The sequence below is a fragment of the Centroberyx affinis genome, unplaced genomic scaffold (genome assembly GCF_046629955.1).
Source record: "Centroberyx affinis isolate AG114_WGS23_722 - 3 ecotype Tasmania unplaced genomic scaffold, CSIRO-AGI_Caff_v1 ptg007379l_1, whole genome shotgun sequence".
NCBI classification, from domain to species: domain Eukaryota; kingdom Metazoa; phylum Chordata; class Actinopteri; order Beryciformes; family Berycidae; genus Centroberyx; species Centroberyx affinis.
Window position 1 is genome coordinate 490,071 of NW_027283722.1, and position 27,595 is coordinate 517,665.

Consider the following 27,595-nt stretch of genomic DNA (forward strand, 5'->3'; position numbering starts at 1 on the left):
TAACTGAGACAACATAATGGGTTTATAAAGTGCACATCTTGAGCAAATATTCCTTGATTTACAAAAATGAAACAGTACAAGTGCACATTTATGTTTTATTTTTTTTATACCTGAAAACAATCACCTTCTTTACAGGTCGCACACAAATACACACAATCTCACATAAATATACATTAGTGCAAATTGATGAGCAAACATTAACAAGGGTTTGCACCAGGCCATATTCTAATTTGACTTGAGAGGTGAAATGGCAGTATCTGTTACACAGAAGTAGAACTCATTGAGGATAACATCAATGCCAAGACACCTGCTGTCACACTCTGGCTTTCTTAACTTCAGAGGCTAGAGTCCTCGACAACAGCAGTTAGGCAATATTAACAATCTGGTTCAATTGCCTTGTTGAAATGTAATTGTAAATATTGTCATTGTACCAAATGGCTGTAATGCATCCATATTCTCATTCTGGGGTAAAACAACAGTCCTTGATGTATGTTCACATTAGGTTTACAGCACATGGCGTAATGTGTTAAAAATCTCAAGCATCAAAGACAAAATGGCACTTTGACCTCAACTGTGCAGCTATGCAAGTTATGACATTATACGATTTATTTGAAACATAGAAAAATATCAAATTCAGCAGCTTATGAACAATGTCAATTGAGACATTATTTCAAATACAATTTACACATACTGTAGTATGGGAATGATTAGGCAAATTATAGAGGACAAGATTTGAGGAAAATGATACCCATTATCTAATTTGACTTTTAATAACTTGAAACAACTCAAGTCCAAGAAGTCACAATCAACTACCTCTGTCTCTGTCTGAAATGTAGAATCCAAAATGCTAGATGGTAGAAACAGTCAAATAAAATGAGCTTATATGATCAAAGATGTTTGACTTAAAGTCCTGCAGGTCCACAATCTTTGGGATCAAGAGCCTCCTACTCTACATCTGAGCAACAGGCAAAGTATCCATTCATGAAATTAGCATCAGAACGGATCACACGCTGACCTTCAACATCTTGCTACAAACCATGATGCAATATTGTCTCTATGATGACTGTCTCTATAATGGCTCTCCTCTTGGCAGTCTCATTGTCACAAAGTCACCATCCATCTGCTGGTAACCGTGTGGTAACTGGCACACAAACTGTGATAGTATGAGTGGGAAGGAGGGAGGATAGTCAGGCTCTAGGCTGAAAAAGGCTACTCCTCTGACCGCCGGGCGGAGCTGAATCTCCGGACTCTCTCGTAGAAGAGCAGGTAAGCGTTGGAAGACAGTGCCTCCTGCAGGCTGGCTTTGCGCACCGAGTCGTCTGACACCCAAAGCCACTGGGAGCTGAAGGGTGAGGAACTGCGAGGCGAGGAAGGGCTGCGGCGGTACGTGACAAAATGTCCTGAGTGCATGTCGCCATGGTGGACCAGCACCGCCATGAGCTGGAAAAGATATTCTGAGGAACTGGGGGGGAAAGAAGACATACATAAACCCATAAACACTGAATAGCTTGATACTGTATGCGTACTACCTTCAGGATCTGCTGGTTTAAAGGCGGTTTACCTGTAGTCGTATGTGAGGCTGAACTGGGGGCTCACACCAGGAGAGTGGAGAAACACAGATGAGCAGGTTCCATTAGACAGAGGTTTGTTGTTGTTATGGTGCTCCGCATCTGACAACAAAACACAACATGTTGATGCTGTAGTAGAAAACACTACATGTTGTAATAATAACTTTATATATATAGCACATTTCGTACATAAAAACAACGCAATGCACTTTACATCATAAGTAAAAGTGCACTGATGAAAAGGAGATTGATAAAAGATTAAAACGCACGCACGCAAGAAGAGAATAAAAGAAGAGATACGAATAGATTGAAATTGAAATAAAATAGAAAAACTAGAAGGCCCCAGAATAAATAACTAAATGGATAATTCACAATTCACAATTTCACATTTGGCAGACGCTTTTATCCAAAGCGACTTACACATGAGATTTGCATACAACACAAGCAAGTTTCTAGATAGGAGAGAACAACGAGAGTAAGTGCTATAGAGCTAAGTTCTGGTCCAACAGGACAAAGGTGCTACGAGAAGTGCAACAAGCTAAGTTCTGGTCCAACAGGACATAGGTGCTACGAGGGAGTGCTACAAGGCAGTGCTACAAGGCAGTGCTATGAGGTAATGCATAGAGTGCAAAATTTTTTTTATTTTTTTTTTTATGAAAGGAGGTATTCGGTAAAGAGCTGGGTCTTTAGCCTTTTCTTAAGGATAGAGAGGGATTCTGCGGATCGAATGGAGTTTGGCAACTCGTTCCACCACCGGGGAACCACAGAAGAGAAGAGTCTGGCTAGAGACTTAGGGATAAAATATATGAATACATAAAAATAGCTGTAACTGTAAAGCAAAACGATATATGACAGTGTTGGCAGATGCATCATACCGGTGCCGTTGGGGGTGGGCTTGTCCCCGGCCTCCTCGGAGCCCTCTGCCTTCAGCGGCTTGGGAACACACTTGATCCGCTGGATCCTCTGGATGGTGGCGTTGTGCTTGTAGCGGTCCATGGACAGGAACTCTGTGAACTGCACATGCTCCTGCCTCTTGATGGGGGTTCCTTCGCTGGACCACGTCAGTCTCTGCAAATGGATGCAGAGGCACTGGGGGAGCTAGAAGGGGGAGGCAGACATCAGACTGACACACAGACTAAAAATAATGACGACAACAGCTGGCGCAAACTAAATGTTCAGTTCTTGGTGTGTGTAGTTTGTTTGTCCGACCCTCAGACTTCCAACAGGTTTTTCTATTGAAGGGACACAATAGTACTGAGAATTTTAGAAAATTGGTTATTGAGGAATAAGGAGAAGTTTTGGTTTTGGTCTGGACAACATTTTTAGATAAATACCTTTCCCAGTTTAAGCTGTTTGATAAATGTTGTCCTCTGGCTTTCCAGGACCGGCCCACTCACTAGGGACCCTTGTTGAAGCTGAGGAGAAATTGTCCAAAACAAAAACTTAACAAAATGAGTAAAATCAATCTCTGTAAATAAACACAGACCCTTCTGATGTATACCAATGCATATGATTGGAGATTGAAGTTACCTTACAACTAGTTTTGTCTAGGTTTTTTTTTTTTACAAAGCGATCACTCGATTTGTTATAAGGCAAGATTCTGGTAATGCAGGAGACGTACCTTGGTGCAGTTTTCACACTCCACTTCTTTAATGGTTTCTGAGGAGATGAAATGCTGAAGACACTGATCTAGAGAGACAGGCCGACCCTAAGGACAAATACCCATTAGACTATGACATAAAGTTCAACAGAAACATTTAAAAGCTGTTCATATTAAGTAGATATACTATGATAACTGTACTTCACCACAATATGTTTTTTACTCTTTTTCTTTACTACTTTTATTAATTATTTGTACTGCTCAGTATTGGCGTTCTTGCTTACCCACTGAGGTGAAGGGATGGACAGGGAGAGGCTCTCAAATGAGTCATATCGCACCGGACTCTACAAAAAGGTTTAAAGGTTAGGGCAAGAAGACAACACAAACTAACTTACTATTCAGTTCCTTAGCCAAAACAAACTCACTTGTTGCTCACAGCGCTTGCATGACATGTTGCTTGTTAACCGGCCGTGAAAAGGATGTTGAAACTTCCAAGGACTTGGTATTGGATGAAGAGGGGCTGCAAAAAGAAACATGCATCTTGCTGAAATGTATTTCTCTCTGGTGTGATATTCCACAGCACAATTACTTCTCTGTCTCCTTACCTCGACTTCTGCAAGTCATAGTTTTATCATCTAGTTCAGGGAGACTCTGGAATAAAAAAAGAAAAAACACACACACACACACAGAATAAACACGAGTGCAGGGCCATAGTATTCATTACTCACACTTGTAGGAAACTGACCATGGTTCACATGCTGAAGAGAGATTTTCAAAACAGCATAAAGCAGAATTTGGATGAAAATGAACAAGTGCACAAATCTCTCTACAGAACCCACGTGCACTCCAATATGTTCTGCACTCCACCTCTTCTCAGAGAAACAGCTTTTAAACGTTTACTGGAGAGACTACATTACATCCAGTAATGACTTATTTCCATACTGTTTTTCTTTGCAAGGAAAAATAATTGGACTGAATTTTTTTTTCCAATTAGATTAGCAAGTCTAATATTACTGAATCTATCTATTAGCGAACCTCAACCTTTGTCCCATTGCAGTCTATTCATAAAAGATGAGCTATGAATCATTTCTCATAAGTACACCCTCTCATTTTCTAATTAGTGCACATACTGTATGGCCGATGACTCATTCTTTGTATGTGTTTTACTTGGCAACTGACTACTAATGACTAATGAATGTTTAGATTAAATCAGGAACATGCTATTTGTCAAATTTGAGTCAGTTTCCTGCACCAATTGTTACAGCGAACAAAGTGCACAAGCGCACAGTAGTATCCAACACCTACTGAGCAACACATTGTACAGCTGTGTGCAGGCTGCTGCTGTGTGTATTGTGCTCCCTACAGATTATATGTTTATGTCAAGAAAACTGTAGTGTAGAGCAAACTTAAATCATCTGTATTCAGGACAGATTTGTACGTGGTCTTTAGAAATAATGAAAATGGTGAGAGGGCAACTTGCCTCGAGCGACTGCATGTCAAACAAGTGAGTGACTTTGGGTTGACGATCCCGCTCCTCCTCCAAAGAAGATGTAAGGACGTGAAAAAGTTCATGGGCATCCTTGGAAGGGGCAAACCGACAGAAATATACAGCTGATCAGACATGAATAAAATGCAGCACTACACATTATAAGACATGACCAAAAATACCATTCTACAGCCTTATTGACCTACCTGCTCTTCAAACGAGCTGATGTGCCACCGGTAGAGTCGGAGAACGTCCAGCAGGCACCCAGCATCAAGTACATCCTCCTCCCCTGGGTCGTCACTGGACAGGGCTGTGCAGAGCGTTTATATCAGTAGTGTACATGTCAAAAACTGGGATGAACTTTGGCTGTCTACTAAGTTCTGCTGGCTCATATTAAAAGACTGTGTTTACACACCTTTGAGGAGCTGAAGGAGAGTCCTGGACAGCTGGTTGTCTTTGCCCGGCTGGTCCTCAGACGCACTTGAAAACGTCTCCAGCCACCTGATGAAGGAAGGACATGCTGCCAGGCCCTGAAGCAAAGAGTTCAGGAAGCAAGTGTTGCCCAGGTTCAGCAGGCCTGGAACCATACCTGCAGGGAAAGACGAGCCTTTGTAAGTGACTGCATTGTAGCCAACGTATTGTACATGATCAAGATATTATTTTGCTATACCAATTCTTACCTCTCTTCCTCTTCTTTCGCTCTGTAATTGGGCCCCACAGAACGTAAACTCCAGCTGCAATGGCAGCAGCTATCCCACCTATCACACCCCAGTTTTTTATCATCTTGGTTCTGAAAAGACAGTTAATGTTAATGAGCATATTTGGCACAAGCTCAGTGGGTCTAGATGAGCAATTTGTCAAGGCAGATGTGAAATTCCTCGTATCTACTACTGACACGGCCTAAACTGTGAGCTACCCTGTGGCACAAGAGAGCCAAGTGAATCAGTAACATAAACACAAAATCAGGTTAAGAGATTGATTCACCTGAGTAAAATGGCTGCGGATTTGTGCCACATTTTCTTCCTATAGTGTTCTATGACTTTACTATCTCTTACCATCTCTCACTGTCTGCATGATGACAGCAGCGATTCAGGTCAGACTTTGAAAACAGGCTGCACTGTGAGATCAAGACATAATGTTATTTTCTGAAATGATATTTGTGCTACACCTCCTAGCATGTGCTTCAGTAAACTCAAAGACTGACTCGGGATTGTTCTAAAATGGACTCCCCATACAACTAAGTACTACTTAGTACCACTTGATTCCTATCAGGATGTACTTTGGAGCAGAAGAGGGATGGACGGGAGGAAAAGAGAGAAAAGCTAGAAGGGATAGGAAGGAAGGAGGGTAACTTGAGTGAACATACACACTTATACATCACAGATGAGATTCCCGTTGATGATGATTTAGTAGCCTATATCTGTCCTAAAATGATTTTGTGTATTCATCATGTCTCAGAACATAAGTTATCGTGAGGTTCCAGTTAATGCCCTTTTACGATGGCATTCACCTGTAGTTTCTATGATCGAAAAGGTAAAACTTGGAAAGGCAAGATTCTTTTGATTTCATCAAGAGACAAATACTGTTCCACAGTCATGTCTGGCTCAGGAAGATATGCTATGGGAATGGTTAGAAGACTGATTTTTAGACTTTGGGCAAACCTCATACAACCGATACCTTTTCTCTTCCTCCCCAATAAAAGTACAGAAAGAGAAAAGGGCTCGTATCGGGGCTAAGTACATTAGTGATACGATTCATGATCCAATTATCCAATTAATCCACTGATCTGTGGTAAAAACAGGAGCTGACGCGACGTCTGGTCAGGCAAAGCCTCTTGCATCATAACCTACAGTCTACTGGTGGCCAAGTTAGCAAGATTGAATTTTCTATTAAACAGCCAACAACGTAGTTACACTATTACAACTTAACCAACGCCTGGTCATGAACCAGCTCAGTCTATATTCGTTAGCAACTAAGTGTTAGCTGCCGTTAAAGTAGCTAGCGTTAGCGTCATGGCTAACTTACCCGACGACATCGGTCAGGAGAGGTTAAGCTTCCCCCACGAATCTGACCAACGCCCTATGTTGTCTCCACATATAAGTATCCAAGCTGCTATCTTGATCTCGCATTCAAATCTCTCAATTCAACAAAGGAGTGTTGTTAGCAAGTTTTGCTAATGTAAACCGAGCTCCGTGTCTGTGTGTATATCGGGATCTTTCTTGTCTGCGCACGTTGGGTTCAATGTACGACAGTGTAGTGATCCGTTTCACTCCTTTCCAAGTACAAGCTTAATAACGTTTTCTTGTTGTTTGCCAGGAGGGAGGTTTTACCTGACTACTGGTCCAGTGCCGAGGAACTCCCCAACAAGCTTATCAGAGCTTTCTGGTCTGGACCACAACATGCTGTTGTCTTTGCGGAACTCCGTCTTTTGTTTTGTATTTCAGACCGGACCCGTAAAAAGGCGTACCGAGGTGTTCGCAGTTTGCAGTCCGACCACGAAATGTTTGTGTGTTACGCACATCAACCCCCTTGTAGTAACGCGCCTCTGCCCTCTGCCCTCTGGTTCTGGTCGCTCTGCTTTTCTTAACACGGAACCATGCGCTCACCATGAGAGAGAGTATGTGCGTATTTTCTCCGTTTTGGAGCAGACAGGAGACAGTACAGGGCCGGTCTGCATGCTGCACCGCACTGGGAGCAGGGGCTTCAGGAAATAGGAACCTGTAGTTCTTTACAAAGGGAATTAGGATGGCTGAGGGTATCTACAATTGTCAGTAAAGATAACACACTGGAGGCAAACCTAATACCACCCAGTGTGCGCACAAATGGTTTGTAACTTGTGGGTTGCCATGTGAGCACGGGGAGAACATGCAAACTCCCCACAGAAAGGCCCCTAACGAGATAACCCACCTGAGCACTGGGCACCGACAGGCATGGGGAGAACATGCCCCCAGTGCCAACAGCGACCCAGGCGGGAATCGAACCCAGGCCCTTCTTGCTGTGAAGAAGGTCCGTGCCAAATAATTATATCGCCCTGGCGTTGTGGGCTGAGGGCATTCTGGACGCCACATTTGCTCTTGGATTTGCTGCTTATAGTTGTGAGCCTACAATACGCCTTCCTATGCAAGTCCTCCGACAGTCTCACCAATTTATGCCACTACCAATTGAAATTTCATTTTACTCTACCACAACCAGAGGCAAAGTTGAAAAACAAGAAATAACACAGCACATATGACATAAGAAAAGACAACATTTGTTCTCAGCTTAATTTATTATGGTCCTACTTTATAGAGTATTTAATGGACTGGGGGAAACAGTAAAAAACATTTTAATACAAATAAAAACAAAATGTCAAAATAAAAATGTAAAACGAAGCCTATTTCCTTTCACTGTTTAAAAAAAAAATCATTGCAATCTCACATATTTTGGGGGAATTAAAAACATGTTCAGAGATCATTTTCAGATCATTCCAAACCACAGGTTACCAACAACACTGCACACTTTGATTCACAGTTGCCTATTCATTAAAATGTTAATTATTTTGGGAAAAATCAGCACAAAGTTATAAGTTGTTGTCATTCATATAGAAATAAATATAATGAAAAATAATGAAAATACATATTTTTGTATATAGGCTATATTGTGCAAAGAATTTGAGAAAAAAAATCATCAATCATATCAGAGTTGAAATTCCAGCCTAAATGTTGAATATGAATTGTTATTACAGAATAAAAATAATAATTTATACTGCATTATTTTAAACAGATTCATTTGGTTCTTATCTGACTTAATGCCAGGAAAAATACATTCGACACCCTTTCCCCCAAAACTTTAAATTTTTATATATATTTTTTTAAATATGCCTAAACTTTATTTTCACTTCACATTTCATTGAATATCCCTGTGGATGAATACTTACCAACCTGTTTGGAGGCGGTGTAGAAACACTGAGTAGAAATAAGCAGCAGACCAAATTTGTGTTATTTGGGCCTAGATACAAGGGCGCCCACCTTATTGCACATAATATCTTATTACTTATGAAGCCTAAAACATTTGAGTGGCTATTCGTCGGTGGTAATAAGCCATGTGTGGGGCTGATCAGCAGTCCCAGTCCCAGATCCTATCCGCGCGCTCCGTGCTGTGACTCGGGCAGCGAAGCCTCCCATTGGCTGTCAGCTGACACCCGGAGCAGGTCGCTCTCCCTGGTGCTGAAATCGCTGCTTCTCGTGATAATGTAATGGCAATGAGGCAAAACAGAGCGTCAGCCGATAAACACCAAAATGGACGATGATCTGTTCCAACTGAGACAACTGCCGTGAGTAACCTCTGCTGCTCAGACACACGCCTTTTGCTTTTATTCATCACAACAGCCTTGTTTCGCCGAGCCCGACGCGTCGCCCTCTGACAGACAGACAGACAGACAGACAGAGCCTCTTCGCATTGTGTTGTTTGATTAGCTCGTTGGACCGCGAGCAGCCTGTCATTCCTTAAAAGCAGCAGACTCATGTAATAACATGCAGGATCCATCCAGGTAGAATATCTGAAAATGCTCCAAGTTTAAAATAAATAAATAAAACTTATCACGTTGAGGCACTGACTGTGCAGTTTGTTTACAGTCGTAGCATTTTAATGAGGGGTGACTAGTTTGGGTTTCTTTGCTTATTTATTTATAATACGTAGGTGTTTGTTGTGATTTCTAAGCGGAAGTTTACCATCTTCCTTGGATTTGCTCTGGCTGCTTTGACCCAGTACCTTGCTAACGTGATTATTTCAAACCTACTCTATACATGCATGCACTAAGCTAAAGGTTGTCCCTGACATGTCTAGCCTGGGTGTCAGATGGAATGTTTTTTTCCAACAGAAAAGAAACATGAACATGACACATCGAATTTCCCAATTAAATGTTGTATTGATCAAATAATGGAAAGTATAGATGTGGAAGTAGCAATCCACTCCCAAATGTATTTCATTTAGTAAAAAACAACAATTGGCCGGACAAACAAGGGATTGTTACAATATTTCCGGATATTCACATATTCAGTTATGCATTTCCCTTCAGAGACAATCACATTAGCTTACAGTACAAGACAGATATTTTTAGACATCTCACAAGATGATCTTCAGTATTGATACTTCCCATGGCAAGTCTTTCTTTAATTACAGTGATTAAGACATCACTGGCAGTCTCCAAGTTCCCTCCACTGTGGTTCATCCTCAACAATCCTTATATTATCTACCAGTGGGAGGAGATTATATCCTCCATTTTTAGACAACATGCATGTCTTTGGGTGTTTAGCCTTAGAAGCTTGCCAAGGGGTGAAGATCAGTGTGCAGAACAATTGGCCTGACATGATTCACCCATAGGAGGATATCACCACCCGTTCACAAAATACAGCACAGCCAGAAAAAGCTCATATCACCAAGGCAACAGCCTCTGATTCTCATTTGTACTCAGCTTTGCCTTGGTATGAACCTTCTGGCAGTTCTTTGACCAGTTAGACGGTTGGACCTTTGAATCCTCCTGGGCGTCTTTGTTTTTGTCAGTGTTGTCAAGTTCCGCCGCACAGGTGAGAGCGCACGCTCTGAGGATGACGGTGAGACTCGAGAACGGGACGTCAGGGTCGGCGCAGAGCAGACGGATCTGGAGTCTGTGGCGCTCGCAGATGGAGCGCCAGTTCCCCGGGAGTTTGCTAATCCGACTGATGGTACATTCTTCCTCACACAACTTCTTTGTTTCCCTATCCAAGCTCGATACTCCCAGTTCTCCATCCCTGATGCAGGACAGTTTTAATCAAATGATATCTTGCACATGGCTTTCAAGCTTTTCAAATTTCTCATTCTGCAGACACATTCATGGTGGAGGATGCTGTAGAGGCCATAGGCTTTGGGACATTTCAGTGGAAACTCTCCGTCCTAACTGGTCTGTCCTGGGTGAGAGCCGTTCTTTAGTGAAAATATGTCAATTCCATTTGTGGGACACCGTGTCTGTGTGTGCATTCCTTTCAGTGAATACTAATGCATTTTCTGTCCTGATGGTGGTTTGTTCAGATGGCTGATGCCATGGAGATGATGATCCTCAGCATCTTAGCCCCACAGCTCCACTGTGAATGGAGACTGCCAAGCCTGGAGGTGGCACTACTTACGTCGGTAATGGCTCCCTCACGTCCATAAAGTGCTCCTGTTTGTAGTGCTGTGTTGTTCTGATAGATGTTGATGAAGTGCTTGGAAATTGTTTTGAAATAAGTGCTTGTCTGGAACAGTGACAACAATATGTGGGGGGCTCCTGACTTTTCCTGACAATATTCCTTCTTTTGTCTGGTCTTTAGTTCATTAGATATTCATGCAATGTTTTTCTATTAATGACTATTAAGACCATATTTACTTTACTACTATAATATAAACAACATGTAAACATGGGAACTACAACATTCACTGTCTGCCAAAAGATATCACTCATTTCACCCTCAGTGACTATCAGTAACTCTCTCAGAAAAAAGATGTACAGAACAGTTTACAGTTTGGAAATATGCATGACATGATGTACATAACAACTTTGTTTTTTAGTGAATTGCACCTTTAACATGGTGCAAAGTTGCAGTGACACTATCAGGCATTAATTCCCATTGATGTTTTTGTTACTGCAGGCAGTGTTTATTGGAATGATGATCAGCTCTTCCCTTTGGGGAAACATATCTGACAAGTACGGCAGGAAGACAGTAAGTTCTACTAATGCTTCTGTTTGACAGGAAGAGGATTTCTATTGGGTAGAAGTAGACCACATGGTATGATGTACTGACTGTCTGTGACGCCCCTCAGGGATCATACTATGGAAAGTGATTAATTAAAAATGATGAATACACATAAGTACTTTTATTAATTGGTAAAACAATTAGCCCCAGTAATGTGCAGTCACCTCCAGTGTTGAGGATTGTTTTTCATACTCTTTAAATACATAAATGCAAAAGGCATAATAAGTAATTGAAAACTTTGACTCAGAACACAAAACGTAATGAAATAACATATCTCTGTAGTTTGTAGCTTTGCTTTTGGGTTTCAAAATAGAAGCGAGTGAGTAAGATCACTACAGATACAGGAGGGGAGACATTACTGGTGGATCGTTCATAATCTCATACAGGGGCTATAAGTGCTGAAAAATGAAAATGTTCTCCTGAAGTGAAATATTCGATCACAGTGATTTATTTAGCAGCTTGTTGTGTTTTGACGGTCTGTGCCTGCAGGGCCTGAAGATGAGCGTGCTGTGGACCATGTTCTACGGCCTCATGAGTGCTTTTGCACCCGTATACGGCTGGATCCTTTTCCTCCGCGCTCTGGTGGGCTTCGGCATCGGAGGAGCCCCGCAGTCGTAAGCACCCCCCTTTTCTCCCTCTGAAAATGTAATGATGTGAGTTGGGACTAACCGTGACGTGTCTCTCCTTACAAGGGTGACTCTGTATGCTGAATTTCTGCCGATGAGGTCCAGAGCCACATGCATCTTGCTGATAGAGGTACGGACGAGCCTTTACAATGCCACCTGTCTGTCATCCTTCCAGCCACAGCACTGCATGCCTAGTATCTTCAATATCCACTTTCCCACTGTGTAAATTTCTGTCCCCTCACAGATATTTTGGGCACTTGGCACTGTGTTTGAGGTGCTTTTAGCAATCCTGGTGATGCCCACTCTGGGCTGGCGTTGGCTGCTCGGCCTTTCTACCATTCCTCTCTTCATCTTTGCTATCTTGTGTTTTGTGAGTATGAGGTTATCAGTACTTCCGGTACGGCTTAATATCATACAGATTAAGAAAGTATTATGAATTACAGCAACTGACATGTCACTGTTTCGGGGGGGAACAGTGGCTACCAGAGAGCGCTCGATACGACGTGCTGACGGGGAACCAGGAGAAAGCTCTGGCCACCTTGAAGCGCATCGCCACAGAGAATGGAGCGCCCATGCCACTGGGAAAACTCATCGCTGCCAGACAGGTACAGCCTATCTCTAAAGGGATGTAATTCATACATTGTTCATGTACGAGCCCTAACCGGTTCTCTCAATTTGTCATTTGCATATTAATGTTTTCTTTGTTGAATCTGTCTGTTTTTGGATTAGGAGGATCGTGGGAAGATTCGAGACTTGTTTTCATCACACTTTCGCTGGACCACAGTTCTGCTGTGGTTTATTTGGTAAACGAGTGCTAATTATATCACAGTCATATCCCCAACTGTGAATAGATTTCATCATATTAATCGTTGACAATGTATTTCTTATCTACCAAGTCGTATTCATCTGACTTTTATTTTAAATTGCTCATTAAGATCTTGTTAACTAGCGCTGCTTTGTCCTGTGAGGATCCAGAGAGAGTGTTGTGTCTCTGTCTCCTCAGGTTCTCCAATGCCTTCTCCTACTACGGCCTGGTGCTACTCACCACAGAGCTTTTCCAAGAGGGAGGTGCATGTGGAGGTGAGTCACTGCTCCACTCACACCAACATAACACCACCTCACACACTCAAGGACACACACTTTAACTTTGTAGGCTGAAAACTCAGATAACCTATAGTTCAAAGACTGTTCTGCCTCACAATACAGTTAAGTGTTTTATTTGAATAAAAATAGTTCAAACTGAAATGGGAAATGCTGTTAGCAACCCATGTGTTTGGATATATGAAAACCTCAAATAAGGTGTGTTTCTGTGAATCACTGTAAGAATACATTGTTACCTTTTTTATGTACACAGATTTGGTTGTTTGTCTCTAAAAGTGATGCAGACGCATCATTGACTGCAGAGCAAGCCTGTGCTGTGTTGTGTAAGCTGTTTGTTGTGTTATTGCTCCCTCTAGTGTCCAAAGGTAATAAGATGGAGCCCCGATGCAGCTTGGAGTGTAAATACCTGAACTCTGACGACTATAAGGACCTGCTGTGGACCACCTTATCTGAATTCCCAGGTACACTTCAGTAAAGCCTTCACTGGGTCAACCAATTTATTTTCAATACAGTAATTTTATCATTTTATAATTTACCCTTGTGATGAACTTTGTGATACATGCGATTTGGGGAACTTTATTGATTACGTTTGTGACACAGGACTGCTGGTGACATTGTGGGCTATTGACCGTTTGGGAAGGAGGAAGACCATGGCATTGTGCTTCTTCGTCTTCTCTCTATGCATTATTCCACTCTATGCTTGCATTGGGAGGTAAGGTGGACCAGAGGGTCAGAATGCATTTTTTGACAGAAACATGTAAAAATCGCTTGTGAAATAGTGGATCCACCATTTATGCCAATAAGAGTTTTGCTGTTGGTCTTTGTGACAGGACGTCCATGACGGTGTTGATATTCATCGCCAGGGCGTTCATCGCAGGAGGATTCCAGGCTGCCTATGTGTACACTCCAGAGGTATGGCTGTAGGCAGAGGTGTGACCAAGTCAATTTTGCACAAGTCCCAAGTCTCAAGTCAAGTTCCGAGTCTAAATGTACATTACCAAGTCAAGTCCATATCATTAATGCCAAGTCTCAAGTCTAAATGTAGAACACCAAGTCAAGACAGAACAAATCAAGAGTCCAGTATTAGTTAACCTTATTAGTTTACCTTAAAGAAAACAAAATATCTAGGACTTTTCAATGCAATATTGTTTTAATACGATAATTGGTATTTCAATTAAATTCAGTTGTCTAGTGGAACAAATCTCACAAGAACACAAGATCTTTTGTCAAGGCTTGAGAAACCTTTTCAAGTCATCAAAGTACAAGTCAAAATCAAGTCCCGAGTTACTAGAACTCGAAGTCAAGTCTCAAGTATTCTCTTCATGTACAAGTCAAGTCTCAAGCAATTAAAATTGTGACTGAGTCTGACTCGAGTCTAAGTCAGGTGACTTGAGTCCCCACTTCTGATCGTAAAGAGTTAATATTTAAAGAGTTAAGATTTATAAGTGTGTTATCAGTCTGGTGTCGAGAATTATCTCAGCTCTTCGAGCAAATCAGTAAAAGGAGCTGAAGGCCGGGCAAGGCAGTCTCCTCACTGTTTTGTGAACCTCTGCAGGTCTACCCAACAGCGACCAGGGCTTTAGGTCTGGGAACAAGTAGTGGAATGGCCAGAGTCGGAGCCCTTATTACACCTTTTGTTGCGCAGGTAACACCAAGCGTCCATCACCAATTTTCTCCTTTCAATATTGTACCAAAACAGAATGTAATAGCAAGTTAATCATTTTTGTTTGCTGCTGGCCCTCATCCTGCAGGTGATGCTGGAGTCCTCTGTGTACCTGACGCTCTCTGTGTACTGCTGCTGCTGCCTGTTAGCTGCCTTTGCCTCCTGCGCTCTGCCGATCGAGACAACGGGCCGGGGCCTGCAGGAGTCCAGCCACCGGGAGTGGGGCCAGGAGATGATGGGCCGGGCCTCGTCCCGCAGCCCAGGGGGAATCCCCCACTCCAGCTCAGGCTCCCAGAACTGAGGACAGGCTGGGGTATAACAGAGAGGCGGGCGGAGGGAACAAAAGAGGCGAGGAGAGAGAAAACTACACCAGCTCTCCTTGTCCATGTCAAGTCACATCGTATGACTCTTCAGTATAGGCACCATAGTGGCTTCAGAAAGCCAGCCAGCACAGTGTTTTTGAAAATATGTCACTATACTTATTGTCTTCAACCACCATTACTGTCATGATTTTGCCAATGTATGATAACCACACCCTGGGTGATTAGAAAGACCAAATGACCTACACCAGAACAACATTAACAGACTGAACGGTGGCAGACATGTGAAGACAGACTGACATTTCAAGTGTAGTATTTGAATCCTGCTTTCATGTTGTGAGAAAAACAAGCGTGAATGAAGAGGGTTAAAGTGTTAGATAGGAAGTCGGACAACATAGCTTCAGACAACTTACTTCTTTTCAAACAGCCTTAAAACAATGGTCCTATTCACTTAATGGTTGAGAGACTAACTTACCCTTTATCTTATGGAACAGCTGCTCATGACATTGGAGATAGAGAGATAAGTGGGTAAGAAAGATCATTATCTTGTGCACACAAATTGCCTCTTGTAAAGCACTAATTACAAACTCGATTTTATTAGAAGTACATTGCTGGAGTAAGTGCAGTGCCACATCATCAAAGTATTCATCAGACCATGAGATTAAATAAGGTCTGGGGCTACTTCACTTAAGATGCACTACTGTGAAGGCATTCATTATCAAGGCAGTCAATGAGATGACATAAGTCAGTGCTTCATGTTTCTATTCTGTCTTAAACCATTGTAATTTCCTGTGTTAAAGTAATAGTGTTTCACATAAAATCCAGTTTGCACATGAATGACCAGAAAGGTGCAATATACTCCCAGCTCTTACAAGACTACACTATCTCATATTTATATCACAAAATGGAAACGATTCCACAGATTTTGGATTGTAGTTTCAAAGAACATTATGTGAGTTTAAGACGTTTAAAAAGTTTAAGTGTTAGGAAATACAAAATTCTGAAAATATTTGTGTATTTTCAGCACCCAAAGCTGACTAGTCCTGTTTAGTAGGACTTACTTCACAGATGAAAAAAAATACATTCACATTATATGGTTTTACAATCTATAACTCAAACCATGCCATGTGCACACATAAACATACACACCTGCATACACAACCGTTTAGCAGAATCTTCTGTTCATTCTGTCTTTATTGAGCAAAACTGATTTCTGTAAATAATGTATTAATACCTGGTTTAGCTGTTGTCTTTGCTTTTGTTTGTAAGAAAGGTGATGTGGGGTTGGACTTTGCCCGATCTAATTTTACAAGTAACACACTGAGCAAGGTATCGTTACATGAGAAAAGAAGCTAGCACAGGTCCAGCAAGCTGACTCTTACCTGCCTGTTTGCAAAATAGTGCTGCATTAAGTGTCTGTGTGCACAGATTCTTGTCAGTGCACTGGATGTAAATGTGTATGATACAATAGTAAATTATGTTTCAAAAAGAGCGGGGGATTCATGTTGTTATTTATTACTAAACAGTCAATGTAATGAATGACTTCATCAGTAATTATCATCATCAGTAATTTTGTTTATTTTTTCACATTTGCTTTTGAACAGTTTTTTTCATTTCATCTAACCAAAATTGAACCATGCAAGCTGCTAATGCTGCTAATGATCTTTATTTTCACTTGTCTGCTCTTAAATTAATCAACTCATGTACTGATTTGTAAGTGTGACTTATTGCACATGTTAAAGAGCCCTCTTTTATTTAATAATAGACAGGAACAACAATGGGAGTGTCTCCACATACAGGTTACATATACAGTGGTTTAAAGTGATGTAATTACCCCATACTCACTACTGTATCTGGTTGATTTTAACAATAGGTTAGTACAGCATGGGCACTGTTTGATACAAGGTGATGGCATTAAAAAGGACGAGTGCACCGGTCACTGCTGACGACTCGGTCTTAACAAAATCCAGTATTTACCATTAGTATGTGAAATGGTGGCACTGGTTTACAAGCGAGCTCTTGACCCTCTGCCTTTTTGTTCTGCGATCTGACCAAAGAGCCTCGCTGTTTCCTGGGCACAGCCACGGTGAATGGTGAGTCCAAAACCTCCATGGCCGTAGTTGTGTATCACCTGAATGAGAGCCATGATATTACTGGCACCGCATCACATTCTGCGCCTCCATGAGATTATATCAGAAGCGATGGGACAGACATTAACATCTAGTCTACTCATCAGCTTTGGTGGTTTACCTCTATGGTAGTTGCCTCAGACTGAATGGTCTCCCTCTCCAGTCTCACTTTGCTGCGAACCGGTCTGAGGCCGGCCCAGTCCTCCACTATCCTGGCGTGCTGAGGTCAGAACAACAAGGCATACATGACTCAGTTCATACAGAAATACACTGGAATAACCTCTCTCAACTGAGGGATTAGTTCAGGAGTGGCTTCGGATTTTGCTGAAATGTCAAGAAAACGATGTCAAACAAAATTATTACATTTACTTTACTAAACATTTGTTGCTGTTTTCTCCAGCGTAATGCAATTTGGGCCAAGTCCAGCAGCTGGTCTAGGCTTTGTGTCACTTTTCAAGCAATCAATAATTTGACGTGCCTTGGGATTTTGCCACCAAATTGTGCCTTGGCACTAAAATATTTGAGGACTACTGAATTACAGAACATGTATTCTGACTATATCAAATGTACTATGTTAAATACTTTAAAACCAGACAGGCATCTTTGTAAATAATTTATTGCTGCTGAGACAGAAACTCTTTTTGTGGGCTCTTAGACAAACCATTCAATAAGTAGCATCTCACCTGGAGACTAGGCTCCAGCTTGCAAGCAGCATCCCAGATATTCTTATGGTCAGTGGAGTTGTTCTTTTCACTCCAGTTTCCCAGCTGGAAAACCCCACCAACAGTCACTAAACGACTCCTGCATGTGGACACAGAGGCACCGTTGGCTCATATAAACAATTTTGTGTTTTTGGCAGTAAAAACACTATATTCCAAAATCATAACAAGTGCTGTGATATAGATTAACACCTTGGCAGTGGGACAGCACAGCAGAACAATTGCTACCACTGCTGGCAGGAATATTAAATGGAAAAAAAAAAAATCTTAAATTTAGGCTGATTTACCTCCAAAATAAAGACAAATATGTTTAGAATAAAGACAATGTTTAGAATGAGTGTTTTAATTATGATACAGACAGAATTTAGCACAGCAACATGCAATAGTATAAAAAACACTAGGACCAAAACGTGTGTAGACAAATCAAAAAGTACCCAAGTACCACCAACCACCACTAGAAAACCTACTGGGGAATTGCAGTGTGGTCCTGCAGTTCAATATTGATCAGTGGGCGGTGCCACTAGTCCTACCCTGGAATGATGTATGGTGAATTGTAGACTCCTGCGGAAAAATTGTGGGTAAGAATCCAGTGCTTCAGCCATGGGGCATCCACCTGAAATACAGAGGGGTAAAGAAGGGCACCAGCTATTTCCCTTATTCCATTACAGTCAGTTACATAAGCAGTGAACAGGCATTTGAACCTTTACACTCTCACCTTCACTATCTGCCCGCGGCCTGGTTTGAGCTCAGGGTCGGGCTGAAGTTCTCCTGATCTCACTCCGGTGCAGTTTATTATGACGTCTGCCCCACTTTCCGCCAGCTAAATATAGGGGAGCAACATGAGAGATGAGACACAAGTGAGACAATAACATTTTGTGTTTCTCTATCTTTCTTGAGGTAAACATAAATCACAACTCTCTGGACAGCAGGATATTACAGACTGGGTATAATTAGCATTTTCTAAAATAACATCAAAATATAAATGCAAGCTTGAGATTGAAAAGCCCTAACTAACCTCCTTGAAGGACTCTATTTTCCTCTGGTAAAATTTCACACCCCTTTTCTGCAACCTGGGATTAATACAAAACTAGATGAGCATTATGAGCAGTAAAGAACATTCCTGAAAAATGAGCATTTTTCACTTCTGTTACACTGCATATTACTCAAGGAATCACAACCAGTTGGCCTAAACAATATGTTGAGTGGGTATTTGATATGGTGTGACAAGTCTAGGACTGGCCTTCATTTTAGAAAATAAGATACGATTAACTTTATTGATCCCCATAGGGACAAAAATAAATTAGAAGACAATGGAATCAATAGAGGATCTAGATAGCACATTATCAATTGTTTACTCCTTTACATTTATAGGGTAATAAATGGTCTGGCAAACAGGTGCTACAGTATTCACTTATTCACACAGCAAGTTCAACTCATGGCCTTTGATTTGTTAAGTTTAGTTCAAATAAAAATGCCTTTAAGCTTTAATTTGTCATGTACTGATGCAAGTATCCAGGAGTGTGCATGGGAAATCACTTACAACACAAGTAAATCACCCACCAGTCCATCAGCCAAGGCAAGTAGGTCTTTCCCTCCACCATGAGAGCCGTGTTGAACCACCCATGGCTAAAGTGTTGACCACATTAGAAGAGAGAGAACGGTGTGTCAGAGTGACAGCTGATGAGACGGCATCATGACCGTGATGATCCGTTCATAAATCCTTTCAGCTATACATTCATTACTACTTTCTTTCAATGCTTTGCACTGATTCATGATATTTTCAACAATATATACCTGTATCCAGGGAACATCTGCAGCTCTCGCTCTGTGAGATGTCTGAAGCCCAGAACGATATCTTTAAATGAGGGTTCCTACAATAAAAAAACAAGTCATTGGGCATCAAATCATATCTATTATTTCCTAAACCTGTGTTGGCTTGCAGTTGGGATACAGAATCCTCATTAATCCTTGAGCCATCCAATATTCATCTTGGCTTCAGTGGTGTTTACTTCAACCAGTCCAGGCTTTGTAAGGCTGAACAGAGCACTCTATTCATTTGGGTTGAATACTAATGACCTCTGTTTACATCATCATACAGCCATTGTATGACAGATATTGTACTGGTGCGTTATAAAGATAAAGAGGAGTCATTTGAGGTTACATTGTAACTGTGCACCACTCATCAAAGTCAGTTTGACTGTTTCATTGCACAGTACCTTTGCGCTTGGCTGTAAAAGCCCTTCTATACCAGTCAAAAGCTGCAATCTTATCTTAGAGGGTAAATACAGATTTTCCAAGAACGCAGTACTACTCACTGGTGCAGGCTCACTGAAGAGGTTGTAGCCAGATTGAAGGAATATACCCATTTTTACTGACTCTGGTGAACTGAGCCAGCTCAGCAAGTAGTCAAATGTCTCTTTATTCCATTTTCTAAAGGTGAGAAAAATACAGAATCAAACTGATGGTCACTGTTTGTAGTTGAAGATGATATGCTCTGCAGCGTATGTACATTAAAGACACTGCACTTACGTCTCCTGGATGTTGCCCTTGTCATAGAGGTACGGCTGCCAGAAACCTGCAGCTCCATCGCTGGTGGTCAGCGGAGTGAAACAGTCTGCGTACACCTCGATGGTCAGCGGACTGACGATAGAGTGGTACTGCTCATACAGGCTCTGAGCGGTCGACAGGCCAATGACTCCAGCTCCAATCACTGCCACCCGCATGTCTGAAGGAACAAGAGAGAGGCCACATTTTCTCTAGAAATCTAGGACTCGCCCACCCACAAAGAAGTTATCAAAGTCAGCCTTAGCCTTAGAAAGCAGACCAACATTTTCTTGTCAATTGACTTGTCAACCTGAATCTATATGATATAATATAGGATATGATATGAGATTAGATTAGACTACATTTGATTAGGATTGGATATTATATGGAAAGTGACAAATATTAGCACTACTTATAAACTAGAAGAACAAAAAGCCTTAAATCAACAAATAGTTAAAAATATGTAATATCTAAATTTGCAAAATCTTAATGAAACCAAAAAAAAAATAAGGTCACCCAATTTTCACTTTTTGTATTGGTAAACCTAGTGGATTTAAATCATGTTTACTAGGCCAGCTGAATCATCCACTACCACTGTGTAAACAAACATACACAATCTCGGTACAGTAATTAGGCTCCATAAAACACTTTCAATGATATGTAATTGAGTGCAATGCATTTGTTGTGATTAACGACTATGTAATATGTAATAATGCAACAAATGTATATATACATGTACACATAATGTAACATAACATCATGCATCGATATGATCTGCGACTAAGTAGCCTCTCTTAAAGTGAGATACAAACCAGACCGAAGTTTAAAGTATCAGCGGTGGAGGATTTCAGTGCAAATCATCGACGTGAAAAGTTTAAGATTGGTGTAAGCGGTCTACTGTAAAAGTTCTAGGCAAATAAATCTGTTCAAAAAGTTCCATAAAGTTTTGCGTTTACCTTCAAACTGGTCTCAGTCTGTCAACTCGATCGAGCTGCAGCTGTAGGGTTTGACTTGAGTCCGTCCAAGTGTCACATGGTGTAGTATGGGCCGGGTCTGATATAATGTGTCCATTGGTCTAACGCTGGGATCCGTGCAGGACTGCCCCCTGTACATGCGTGCCTCCATAGAAAACAGCATTTCAACATTACTAGCGTCTAAAACCTTTTGGATGGCTTCAGCTATACCCTACTCAAAACCTTTACCTCGGTGCCTGTTTTGTTTCAGACAGCTTTGTGACTTTCTTTAAACACAGAAAAAGTAAGAAAACAAGAAGCAAGCTTAGCCTGTGTGCATATCAAAATGAAGCTGAGAGGAAATAGCATTTAACTTGTTTATTTAAAAATCGTACTTGCCAAAAAAAATCGACAAAACTATTTTGACTGTAAAAGTAGCCCAATACTTTACAAAGTAGGCATGTTTGCCTGCCTCTGGGTAAAAAATGGTTAGCAATCAAAGATTCCGAGGCCTTAGTAAATTAATACAAGCTTAAATAAATTATTGTGAACAAGACAACACATGAATCTACAGTTAATTCAAAGTATTACATTTGCAAGATACACCTTTGTTTGCTCGTCGTAGCCATATGTCTGAGCATGACTACTGAGCACTGAGCAAATTCAAGTTTACTTCAGGAAAGTGAAAGACAGGAACAGATTTAATTGTGGAGTACATGCGCCGTCCAGTGGAGGACTGCTTTATTACATGAGGAGCACTGGTGTACGGGATGCAGGACTGTACGACGCGTGTGTTTACACTGAGGGGGGGCACGCATGTACAGGGGGACAGTCTAGCGCGGACACCGGCTGCTACAGTAAGCTGTAGTGTATTTAGAGTAAACAAAATGTCGCCTAACGTTACATTCCTAATAAAGACACTACCTCACACCTTTTCTTCATATTCATACATAATGTATTTTAAAATTGTCCATCATGTCTAAAATAATGAGAAAAAGCAAATACTAATTAAAATTAATCACAACATGAAAATTATGTGGATTTTTTTTATTATTTCGTTTTATTGTATATTTTTTTAATTATATGTCAGCAGATATTGTCATATATCAATATAAACAATATTATATCATATATGCAATTTCTAAAGATGATCGTGATGTCCATTTTGTATACTACTACTACTACTACAACTAATTATAATACTACTGACAGAGTTACAAAGAGTTTACAAGACAGAAAGTCCCATGTAAATTAGTGCACTGGTTGGTCAGGGGATGGACGGGGCCTTGAAGGCACCACTTCCTCCTCAGCCAGCCAGTATTTCTCTCTCCATCCATCAGTTGTATGTATCGTTAGCCCAGTTAGCTGCACACCAGGCCACAGCGGCCGGTGCATCCCCAGGTTCCTGCCATGGCGTTGGTTACTCTGCAGCGGTCCCCGACCCCAAGCGCCGCATCCACCGCCAGCACCACAACAACGACCGCGGGGGAGGTAAGTCTGCACCTGGGTAAAAAAAGATGCTCCAGGGTGCTGAGGTGTTTGTGGAAGCGCTGAGGATGTGGGAGATGTTGCTGGAGATAGGCCCGCTGAATGAAGCTAAGTTAGCATATTTGGGCAACGCATTATGCTAGGTGGCTGGCTAGCTAGCTAGCAAACGCTCTTGGTTATTGATAACCAAAAATGTAAATGTATTGCCGGCTACGACACACGCCGATATAGCTAACGGCTAGATTTTTAGAAAACTGGACAGGATAGCAAACACAATATTATGAAATTTGGTCAAGGGTTAGAGATAAAGAAGGACCAAGTAGCTTAGGTTAGCAAGTATGAATGATGGAAGCTGTAGCTAGCTGTTTATGATGTGATTGGCTGACATTGCAATAATGTAGTTGTTTTTTTCTGAACATTATATCATACAGTTTGCCTGGCACATCACCAGCACGACAATAACAGGGTCACTGCTGATGCTGCTGCAGTCCACCCACTGCTAACTGCACATTATTAATGTTATTACAAAATCTAACATTTGGCCGTTTGGCCAATAGCTTGGTCTAGCTAAGTCCGATAGTAAAATGATGGCTCCTGCCCAGGCAGGGAGACAGTCAAACATTAACACACGTTGTTTCCATGCAGTTGTGGTGTCCTGCCTTCATCCCTCTGACAAGGAAAGAGAAGGGATGTCTGGGATTTCCAGACTGGTAAACAGTCATGTGGAAAAAGGCGAGACCTAACTCTTGCTCATACTCCAAGCTAGCTTCAGAGGCTCACGATTTGAGCTTTTCAGTTCCTCATAACTCAAAGCAAGAATCAGTGGCCGTGTTCCCCACTGAACTGTTATCATAAAAAGATCATTTCCCCATGACATTTTCAACTGCAGTGATGTCCCTCCCAGACAGAAAGCTATCTGTGATAATCACACTGTCTTCACCACCAGATGGGGGCGCTAACTACTAACTAGAGACAAGGAGGCTCACCTCGGTCCACCCTGTGGAACTGCATAGGCAGATGAGACTCCAGATCCGTAGGTGGATTTATTTGCAACCACCAGTGTTTACATTAACTTTGGGTTAGAGCTGGGTTTATTTAAAATGAACTTTGGTAAAAAGATTTTGTTTCACTGGACCAGGGTGTACAAAACCACTCAGCATTTTAATTCCATGGTGTAGCAGTTTATCACATAGTGATTACCTATTGCAATGCAACTGGCCCTTTTAATGGTAGTAGTGTGTTAGTTTGCCAAGGTTTAGTGTGATGTTCCCGTAACTCGCTGTCGTTCTGGATCAGTCAGTGTGGTGAGGTGGGACAGATAAAGCTCACAGGAGGCTGCTGCAGCTATGATGTCATCTACTCCTGAGGGGGGGTGGGGTGGGGTGGTGTGGTGGAGCTACTACTGTAGGATGGGGAGGAAAAGAGAATGGAGGTGAAAACGGATTTAGATTTTAGTTATATTATTTCACCCTTAGTTCTACAATATCATAGTTTTCTGTTACAGGCTGCTTCGCTCTCCTTGCAGTCAATTGCCTTTTCTTTTCTCCCGTCCTCTCTAGAGGTGGTAGTCTCCCTTTTCTGTATATTGTAGCCTGCTGCTTTTTTTTGTTTTTTGTTTTTTTCAACTGTGCTGCTGAATTATGGCTGAAACTTCACTTGCAGCGACTGCATGTTGGCGGCTATAGGATTACCCTGACAGTGAACTGAAGCATGTCTTAAAACACTCAGACTTGCCCCTCCCTTGTTTCAGTGGCCAACCGTAGTCTTTTATCAATTTCCATGCCTTTGTTTCATTCAGGACATTTTGTTTCCCTGACTTATGCTTTATATATGAACATGTAGGCTAGGTATTATTCCAGTCACTATTTTGATTGTATTCATCAGACATGGATGAAAAATGGTTAATGTCACATCTGTGCTTTTGGTGCACTGCCTTATACTGCAAATGGGAACTTACGGTTAACATTATACAATAGGTGAAACACTGGCTTACTCCTCCAGCCTTCCTTACTTTCTGCTCCCATAGAGGCTAAACTTAACCCTATACTCTACTGTCCCTACACAATGCATCCTTCCTTCTGCGGTGAAACTTAGTGACCCCATTCCCACTATTTTGTGCCACTCACCTCTCTCAGGGTGGAAAGTGGGTGAACACATATGAGGTGTCATATTGCTGTTATGATAACATTTGTTAGACTGTTTTTCTTCTTATATAGGCCATGGAACAATTACACAGCTTGGTCACACAGATCATTTAATTACAAGAGAGTTAGGAGTATCTTTCTTAAAAACTGCTTTGGGCTTTGGAGAATTTGTTCAGTCTGTGCTACACCAACAGTGAGATTTAGTACCAGTCTAATTTGTACGAAACATTAGCAGCACTTTTTGGTCTTGTGCCGTGATAGATTTGGTACATTCACATTCTAGACAAAAAAACATAACACACTTTGTATTATCACCTATATCATCTCTTGTGTGGGCCACCTTATCAGTACATATCCATTATCAAGACTTATGATTTGGTATAATATAGACAAGCCTAAGCCTCTCTCTAGGTGGTGGAGCTTTTGTAGTATTAAATTCATGATATATTTCCCTCTTATCTGTATTACAGGATTTTGGGAGTGATGATGAACGGCGAATAAATCAGAGGTAAGTTTGGTTTAGCACTTCTCCTCAAATGTTGCATGGTACATGGCAAAGTAGGTCAGATATAGGCAGGTGTTATTACCATTTATTGGTTGCATCTGTCTTTGAGTCATTTGGTGAAATCTGGAATGGTGGCAGACTGGTTCCCATTAACAAAAGACAGCAGCTGACTGCCAATGTAATAAAACATCTGCTTGTCTGTCTATGTGGTAGAGTCATCGATTCCTTGTTTTTACAAACCATGTTGTTCTCAGTAGTCTCATGCGCAGCATGTTCATTCTGATACTGTAGGTATGTGTATAATATTTCACCACTTAAAGTTTAGAGAACTAGTTTTGGAAACAGTGTGTTATAATCTGAGTCACTTAAACTAGCTCTGCCACACTGTGCATGCACACTGTAAGTGTATGGCAGTAGCTTGTTGTGAGTGTGTATGGCTTTGTTGTCTTTGAAGTAAAGATTTGTGTTTTAGAAACTGACTGAGTGATAAGTGTTCAAACCTGAAGTCAGCTTTCTGTGCAACTGTTAGAAGCCAGTAGCAGAGTCCCTAGGGCTGTTTCAAGTAAGGAGAGATCTTTCAAGTAAGATGAACTGATACTTTCACCTTTTCCTTTTATTATACAACATACTGTATTTATAGAAATTCAGACTTACGTCTGGGGCTATGTGACCTAAATATGACCTAAATATGTCACATTTAGAAAAGAGGTCATGTTCACCAAGCCAGAAATGTCATTTTTCTTTCATTTTTACTTCAGTAAACTAAAATATTTCTTACTTGAAGTTATGTTCAGTTACCATCCAAATTAGGATGGAGGAGGAGGTTTTATCTGGGTTGTGTCAAAGTTCAATTTGTGTCTGACAGTTTAAGAACAAAGGCTAGCTTGGCATTGTCCATATGATCTGTAATGGGTCTATATGTTAAGCTCTGTAGTGGGGTTAAATACCAGGGAAGCCTCTTGGAGGAGTGGCAAAACGTCTTCAACTCTTAATTTTAATTCCAGTGGTCCAGTTTTTATTGTTTTGGACAGATTGAAGATGATATTCGGTAAGACAAATCAGAGGTTCATCAATGAAACAATGATTAACCATTGGAGACAGTCTGTGCAACAGCTAAGATTTGAAAAAGCAAACAAAAGTGTTCACGTAAGAGTAATGGTGTTATGCTAGATGTAATTATTAATTGATTAGTTGTAATTATGCTTGTTATGCTTGAGTAAGACCATTCTGAGAAAAGACATGGCTGTTCTCATTACATGATCCCACCTCTCTTTAGACTGTTTTGTCCTCTGTTCTTTTGTGTGCATCAGACATTATAGTGTTTTTGTTCCCACAGTAAACAGGATGCCTGAAAGCAGGCTACAGCTTCCTGCCACACTGTGTCTCAAGATAAAGAGAAAGAGAGGTAGTGGCCAGCTTATGTTATAGAAGAGAGCAGTGTCTCTCTTTGGACTGTGTGGCCTTGTGATTACACTGACCAACATATAACTGAAAGGTCACATGTTGAAACACTACAACAGCTTTGTGCCCTGTGGAAGTGTCCTTGAGAAAGACACTGAAAGTAAAAGCCATTCTGGGTAACAGTGTCAAGTGAATGAATTGTAGTTTTTTCCCTCCTTTCTATCTCAGGACACTCAGACATCTTAGGATATCAAAGCTGTTCTTCTGCTTCAGCAATTCCTTCCATTTAACAAGATGAAAACAAAATTAGACCATGATGCATAAAAGCAGCATGGATATACCTGCTTACAAACGTTTTCATTCTTTCCACAGTTTTTCATCTATATTGATTATAGCCTTCTAAAACATTTTCATGGTCTGGGGGTCATGGGAAGCTAAAGCACTGTTGTGACCTTATGATAAAATGCCATCAGTCAAAGCAAATAAGTCATTCTGAGGATACAGTTTTCTCTTCAGTTATGCAATAGCTTATGCGATGGCCTTAAGCGATGCGTCTGTGCGGGAATGATCTATGCATGATGCGAGTCCTGTCTTGCCTCCAC

The 27,595-nt window shown here is 41.2% G+C and overlaps 3 protein-coding genes across 4 annotated transcripts; 1 reads left to right on the forward strand and 2 right to left on the reverse strand.

Annotated features, from left to right (window-relative positions):
- Window positions 1-98: 98 nt before the first annotated feature.
- Window positions 99-7,070, reverse strand: usp30 (ubiquitin specific peptidase 30). 2 transcript variants are annotated; one of them, XM_071513623.1, is made up of 13 exons: window positions 6,985-7,070; window positions 5,335-5,444; window positions 5,070-5,243; window positions 4,861-4,964; window positions 4,649-4,747; window positions 3,774-3,819; window positions 3,594-3,688; window positions 3,453-3,512; window positions 3,190-3,276; window positions 2,903-2,983; window positions 2,444-2,666; window positions 1,562-1,670; window positions 99-1,462 (listed from the first exon to the last, which is right to left on the reverse strand). In XM_071513623.1, the coding sequence occupies exons 1-13, from the start codon at window positions 7,053-7,055 to the stop codon at window positions 1,210-1,212; spliced, it is 1,512 nt and encodes a 503-aa protein (XP_071369724.1). In that variant the 5' UTR covers window positions 7,056-7,070; the 3' UTR covers window positions 99-1,209. The 2 variants fall into 2 exon arrangements, with proteins under 2 accessions (XP_071369724.1, XP_071369725.1); XM_071513624.1 differs by lacking the exon at window positions 6,985-7,070 and adding an exon at window positions 6,680-6,751.
- Window positions 7,071-8,931: 1,861 nt separating this feature from the next.
- svopa (SV2 related protein a) lies at window positions 8,932-15,091 on the forward strand. Its single transcript, XM_071513651.1, has 16 exons — window positions 8,932-8,966; window positions 10,196-10,356; window positions 10,497-10,582; window positions 10,700-10,798; window positions 11,296-11,367; window positions 11,890-12,014; window positions 12,093-12,156; window positions 12,271-12,396; window positions 12,503-12,631; window positions 12,756-12,829; window positions 13,030-13,106; window positions 13,484-13,588; window positions 13,728-13,839; window positions 13,958-14,039; window positions 14,683-14,772; window positions 14,879-15,091. Exons 1-16 carry the CDS (start codon window positions 8,932-8,934, stop codon window positions 15,089-15,091), a joined length of 1,650 nt encoding a protein of 549 aa, XP_071369752.1.
- Window positions 15,092-16,768: 1,677 nt separating this feature from the next.
- LOC139639537 (D-amino-acid oxidase-like) lies at window positions 16,769-20,681 on the reverse strand. Its single transcript, XM_071513653.1, has 10 exons — window positions 20,488-20,681; window positions 20,274-20,388; window positions 19,753-19,829; window positions 19,519-19,584; window positions 18,974-19,028; window positions 18,674-18,778; window positions 18,489-18,571; window positions 17,923-18,040; window positions 17,361-17,459; window positions 16,769-17,241 (listed from the first exon to the last, which is right to left on the reverse strand). The coding sequence occupies exons 1-10, from the start codon at window positions 20,679-20,681 to the stop codon at window positions 17,116-17,118; spliced, it is 1,038 nt and encodes a 345-aa protein (XP_071369754.1). The 3' UTR covers window positions 16,769-17,115.
- Between the last annotated feature and the right edge of the window lie 6,914 nt (window positions 20,682-27,595).

What these genes read in the sequence shown, in the direction of transcription:
- usp30 (XM_071513623.1), bottom strand. Translation starts at nt 7,055, where the DNA reads ATGTTGTGGTCCAGACCAGAAAGCTCTGATAAGCTTGTTGGGGAGTTC. An exon ending in GGCACTGGACCAGTAGTCAG is followed by an intron (nt 5,445 to 6,984) that starts GTAAAACCTCCC and finishes CTGTCTTTTCAG; the next exon opens with AACCAAGATGATAAAAAACT. An exon ending in TCAGCTCGTTTGAAGAGCAG is followed by an intron (nt 4,748 to 4,860) that starts GTAGGTCAATAA and finishes GCCCCTTCCAAG; the next exon opens with GATGCCCATGAACTTTTTCA.
- LOC139639537 (XM_071513653.1), bottom strand. Translation starts at nt 20,681, where the DNA reads ATGCGGGTGGCAGTGATTGGAGCTGGAGTCATTGGCCTGTCGACCGCT. An exon ending in CAGATGTTCCCTGGATACAG is followed by an intron (nt 19,585 to 19,752) that starts GTATATATTGTT and finishes TCAACACTTTAG; the next exon opens with CCATGGGTGGTTCAACACGG. An exon ending in TTGCCTTGGCTGATGGACTG is followed by an intron (nt 19,029 to 19,518) that starts GTGGGTGATTTA and finishes TATTAATCCCAG; the next exon opens with GTTGCAGAAAAGGGGTGTGA.
- svopa (XM_071513651.1), top strand. Translation starts at nt 8,932, where the DNA reads ATGGACGATGATCTGTTCCAACTGAGACAACTGCC. An exon ending in GTTTGCTAATCCGACTGATG is followed by an intron (nt 10,357 to 10,496) that starts GTACATTCTTCC and finishes CTCATTCTGCAG; the next exon opens with ACACATTCATGGTGGAGGAT. An exon ending in CTCTATGCTTGCATTGGGAG is followed by an intron (nt 13,840 to 13,957) that starts GTAAGGTGGACC and finishes TCTTTGTGACAG; the next exon opens with GACGTCCATGACGGTGTTGA.